Source organism: Antrostomus carolinensis, unplaced genomic scaffold (genome assembly GCF_000700745.2).
Source record: "Antrostomus carolinensis isolate BGI_N321 unplaced genomic scaffold, ASM70074v2 scaffold18935, whole genome shotgun sequence".
Taxonomy (NCBI): Eukaryota; Metazoa; Chordata; class Aves; order Caprimulgiformes; family Caprimulgidae; genus Antrostomus; species Antrostomus carolinensis.
The window spans coordinates 21,795-26,830 of record NW_010315912.1 but is presented as its reverse complement, the minus strand read 5'-3'; the positions used below and the strand labels follow the sequence as shown (position 1 = coordinate 26,830).

At 42.1% G+C, this 5,036-nt stretch overlaps 1 protein-coding gene across 4 annotated transcripts in view; it reads right to left on the bottom strand.

The window, feature by feature from the left end:
• Positions 1 to 414: 414 nt before the first annotated feature.
• Positions 415 to 5,036, bottom strand: part of GAPVD1 (GTPase activating protein and VPS9 domains 1) — a 21,512-nt gene continuing 16,890 nt past the window's right edge. For all 4 annotated transcript variants that reach the window (XM_010168123.2, XM_029084987.1, XM_010168124.2 and 1 more), the window contains 5 exons: positions 4,848 to 5,036; positions 3,239 to 3,452; positions 2,587 to 2,659; positions 1,753 to 1,950; positions 415 to 1,063 (listed from right to left, as the gene is read on the bottom strand). In XM_010168123.2, coding sequence (XP_010166425.1) covers positions 923 to 1,063; positions 1,753 to 1,950; positions 2,587 to 2,659; positions 3,239 to 3,452; positions 4,848 to 5,036 — 815 coding nt within the window. In that variant the 3' untranslated portion in view covers positions 415 to 922. The remainder of the gene's footprint in view (positions 1,064 to 1,752; positions 1,951 to 2,586; positions 2,660 to 3,238; positions 3,453 to 4,847) is intronic.

Here is a 5,036-nt window from a genome sequence, read left to right as displayed (position 1 = left end):
TCCGAGGTTCTGTTAAGGATCTCTGTTTGGGGTTTGTACAGTATACACAATATTTCAGAAAAAAAATATTACAGTAAGGTATTTTATTTCTCCTTTTTTATATTAGACTTATCTATTGTAACTTACAGTCCCTCTCCTCTATATATCCCAACCTCTCTAACACCCTAATGCCCTAGCCAAAAAGTGTTCAGCTATCTAATAAGCCCTCTCTATTATAAATTCCAGTTTTAGAAATTTCAGTAATCTTAATTACACTTTAATAAATAGTTTAGTTTGCCCTTTTTTTACTCTTAGCCTTTCGAGGAAGTCCTTTTGTTACCAAAACACAGTATGTCACAACCCGGTCAGAGGTCAGAGAGGCTTCTGCTTGTTTATTCCAAGGATAACAAGTCCAAAGAGAATTGCGGTGCATTAAATATAGGTAAATAGTATTTACACTGTCCTCTCAGATTTTAAGTTTAGGTGAAATACAACTGATAACTAATGTCAGCTACGAAAAACCCTCAGTGTGGCTGGTGTTTTTATTAAAAAAAGGTGTATTAAGCTAGAAAGTGTACTAAGTGGTTGCCCTGATTCTTCTTGTTTCAGTTTTCTGGTAGAAGTGAATTATTCATGTGAGTAAGAACTCAGGAAGGGGGGTGGTGGAAAAAGCATGACGAATTTTCTGCACCTTTTGACTCTCCAAAATACCTGAAAACCATGGTCCCTTTTGCAGTGCCAGTATCTACAGGGGAGAAAAACGCAACCAAAAGAGAAGAGGAAAACCTGTTAAATTAATTTGATTAGTAAAGGTGTGGTTTAAAATGCCTCGATTCTGTACAGTATAATACAATGAAAGTCTCTTCTTCAGCTTTTGCAGCTGTTGTACATTCTGATTTACTCCTCTTCTGCTAACAGTCTGCCCGTACACGTGCTGTCTGCGTTACTTGCGATCGTCAATTGTTTTAATGAATTCCACTGCTGCTGTGAACTGCATCCACCAGTACGATTCTTCTCCCGATAAACAGTTGGCATAGAAACTACTAATGTACTGAACAGTGGACAGCAAGCAAGGTGGATTTGCCTGAGGGTTAAAGAAGAAAGAGATACTCACAGCTTGTTGGCAAAGCTAAACATAAAACATGACAAGACGCAGAATAGAAACACAATTCTGTTTGTGCAGCGCTCCTCACACACGCAGAACACACGACCATGCAGCCCATCTGCAGGGTAGCGACTGCTTACCCATTTCACACACTCAGAATGCATCAGACTTGATGAAAGGAGTATTTTTCCAACAAGGAAAAACACCTAGCAGGCCAAAAGAAAGAAGGGTAAACACTGGCAGAATCCCTTAAAGTCATCAAGGATTTCAAGCCTATGGTCCTGGCATCCTGGGCACGACAGGCCATTCTCCAGACGCTCAGGCCAAAAAAGGCCAGCAACACAATCCAAGTCAGTCCTAGAGTGGACCTTGAGCGAGGACATGAAACAGGCACAGATGACACATGCTGCTGGACACACCTCAGAAAAAAACTCCACTCCACACACAACACCTGCACCCCTATTTCCTCGGTTCCAAATGCAAAGTTTGCTTGGATTAAAAAATCATAACTGTGACCACACCCCTGATGTTTCTATTTAAACCTGCTGAATTAGATCTGCTTTTGAGCCTAGCATGCTCCCACTTACCCAAACGCATTATTTTTCTTCTTCTTTGCTTGTTTATTACAAGCATTAGCTGGGGTTTGTGATCTTTGCAAAAGAACTCACCTTTATGAGGACAAAGACCAGAACAGGAACAAAATCATCTGCCCCAGGTACTGAATCTTCATTCGCCAGGCTAAGCAGGTTCATGATGGTCGAACACATTCGCAGGATACACTGTACTTTGTCTCGGGGGGTTTTATAAGCACTTATTGTGCGGATTTCAGACTGTGCAGATGGCCATGGAGCCTCCCGGAGATACACCTAGGAAAAAAGAAAATAAAATAACCATGCTGCCAGTTCTTGTTTGTCCAAGCTACTACCATGCACCACAGAGGATGTGAAGTACCAGAGACTTGCAGGCAGGAGCAAGGCCCTGGAGAAATGGGAAGCTTTAACTCAAGGTGGTTACATTACACTCACAATGAAGGTGGCTTCCTGCTGTGTTACAATAAAAAACTACAAGGAGCCAGCACTCTATGTGCAACTAACGAATGAGCCTGTAGTTCTCCCTGACTTCCATGTTAACTTGATAGCTGTAAACCACAGCCATGGCATACAACTCACATTAGAAGCATAAAGGATTCAAATCTTGTCTTTTGAAGCAAATTATCAGGAAGTTACTGTGTCTTAGTGCAGTGCAGTATGAGTTCTTAAATCTTACTATCTGGGCAGAGGTGTCAAAATCAGGAAAAAAAAGACATTATTCAGAAGGATCAGTCATTGGAAGATAACAAAACAAGGGTATAACATGTTTCTCCTGCAGGGTATTTCAGGTGGCACATATAGAAAAGCAATGCTTCTAAGGGGAAACCAAAACAACCCTCTCCCAATCCCAACCACAGCCAAAACCAAGCACCCCGACACATGTCCAGAGGCTAAGAAGGGAGAAGTTGTTACCTCGGGTATCTGAAGTGCTTTGTGGTTTGCAGTCACTACTTTAGATAACCTCTGTATGTGCTCATGAAGGACCCTGAAAACAAGCACAAAAAACAAAGAGTGAAAAGTGAGCAGCAGCCAGCAGTCTCTGGGGGCTTCCCACTGAAGTTTTACATTTGATACTACAAGAGAGATCTTCAGGAACGCAGACAATAATGATGGTCCTAATGGACACTAGGTCAATAAGAGATGCAGAAGATGTTGCCACACAATCCAGTACAACCACACAGCCAGCAGAGCATTCAAACAGCTTATGTTCTAAAGCATAAAAACCCCAAATGCATGGGAAATACTGGACCAAAACAGAAAATGGAAGGAGTGAGTCCTGGGACAGATTCTGATGTTCTCTCAGCATATACACTGGCAGATCTGGAAGTCTGTATCCCAAGTAATTCAATTTACAGTTTTGTTCTGTTCTAGCAGTTTGCTGCAAACACAACAAACTTTTGCACGTGTTGCTAAAGCACCTCCTCGTTCTTTCATAAAACTTTGGGAAAGAAAACACGAGTTTGCACGCTCTGGTCGACTTAGATCTGTCACGTGAAGACTGCACAGATTCCATCTGCACCAACTGCAAAAGGGAAACCAGGTATTTCAAATGACATTAACTTACTGGTCACGCAAAATATCTCCATCCTGATTAGGGTAGAATGCAAGTTTGAAGATACGATTCATCACGCTGCGCTCTATCGCTAACTGTGCGTCCTGAAGCTGCTCTTCGCTGGCGTTCTGCCATATGGCATCCTGAGCCATAGCCCCATATAAGAACTGAAGAAAATCCTCCACTTGGGCTGTTTTATCATCTGCTGCTGTGAGTTTCTGGAAATCTGATAAAAAATAAAAAGAGAAAGAACATTCAGTTAAGTAAAAAACATTATTTCTGATAGGTTTTCTGGAAAGAAGAGCCCAGGATCTACTTCAGACTTCATGCCAGGCAGTACTGAGGGTCTGTTTTGCCAACGTCCTTGTAAGGGAAATACAAGCAGTAACACTTGAAATAAATGGAGGAATTAAAGAAAAGTACATAGAACACATATAGCAAAGCATATGGTCAAAATACTCGATACAGTGTTAATCACTTCCTCTGCTGTACCAGTTCTTACGCCTTCTTTCCAGCCACCCACAGAGATCACACCCAGAACAATCACTGGTAGGAACCAGCACCTGCGAAGTTGTCAGATGCTGAAAGGGATGTTGGCAGGGGAAAATCTCAAGAAAGCCCATGGGTACCATCTCCTGCCTCTACCTTTGCACACTTAATAGCATGCATTGTTGCAACGCTCACGTTTACCTGCAAAACACAGAGTGAGGGATGCAGCCAAGTTACTGCAGCGTGACCAAATCACTGGCCGCTCCTTGGCTTCGTATTTATAGCACTCTGCACCAGGAGACACCTGCCACTCACATCTGCCAGCAGCCTCAGCACCACAGTTGCCAATTTCTCTTTTAGATCATCCAGAAATAGCTGTCTCCTTTCTGCCCAATAAAAGGGTTTAACTCCTTCCTGGGTCACTGAATTGAAAGTTCCAGGTTACCGGAACTTTAATCCCAGTAGATGGAAGTTCTCACATTAATTCCAGCCTATTCAGGCACATTTAATATGCAGCACTAAATGCTCCAGGAGCAAGAACTGACTCCAAACTTCTTATGTAGTTCAACATAGAAACAGTTTGTTTTAAGTGACTCTGTTCTCAGAGAGTTGTCTTCCTGGTGCTGATATCTCTTGTGCTATGGTATTTTTGAATCTTTGACTCACACCACTGCTATTCCCTGTATCTTCCAAGGCACAACCACAGGTTCTGTACTGAGGACCAAATGCTGCAACTTAATTTATCATTAGATCTAAAATAATAGTATTAATGCTTCTTCCACAGGGTAGATGCTAGATATTATGATTTAGCATAACTTTTTAGGCCAAATGAGGCAAAACTACCTTCATTCTCTTAGCCCATGAAAAATGCAGGCAGTTACCATGGCTTAGCTGCCACAACATACTGTTAAGTTGCAGTAATCTATTGGAGCCATGAATTCACCAGCTGAAATGAAACCTGTTTTAGGAATCTGCTCCTCAGATCAGAAGTTGCATTTTAAAACACTAACCTGAGCCAGCATCTAAATATGGAGTAAAGCAGGGGATGGACTAGATGATCTTTTGAGGTCCCTAACATTCTGTGGTTCTGTGTAAAGGAATACAAACATTCCACAGCCTGCATGAACCTTACCTTGAATAAACTCTCTTATTTTCTTCTCTTTGCTCTCTAGCAGCAGCCTCACACACACTGTAGTGAAGTATCGGTTGGCCACTTCTTTATCTCGCAGAACTCTTTGCAGCAGCCTTTCCAAGTGTGCTTGTGTTGTCTGCAGGCCTTGGCGACACCGCGTGAGATAAGCGATATATGGAGCTCTTTTCC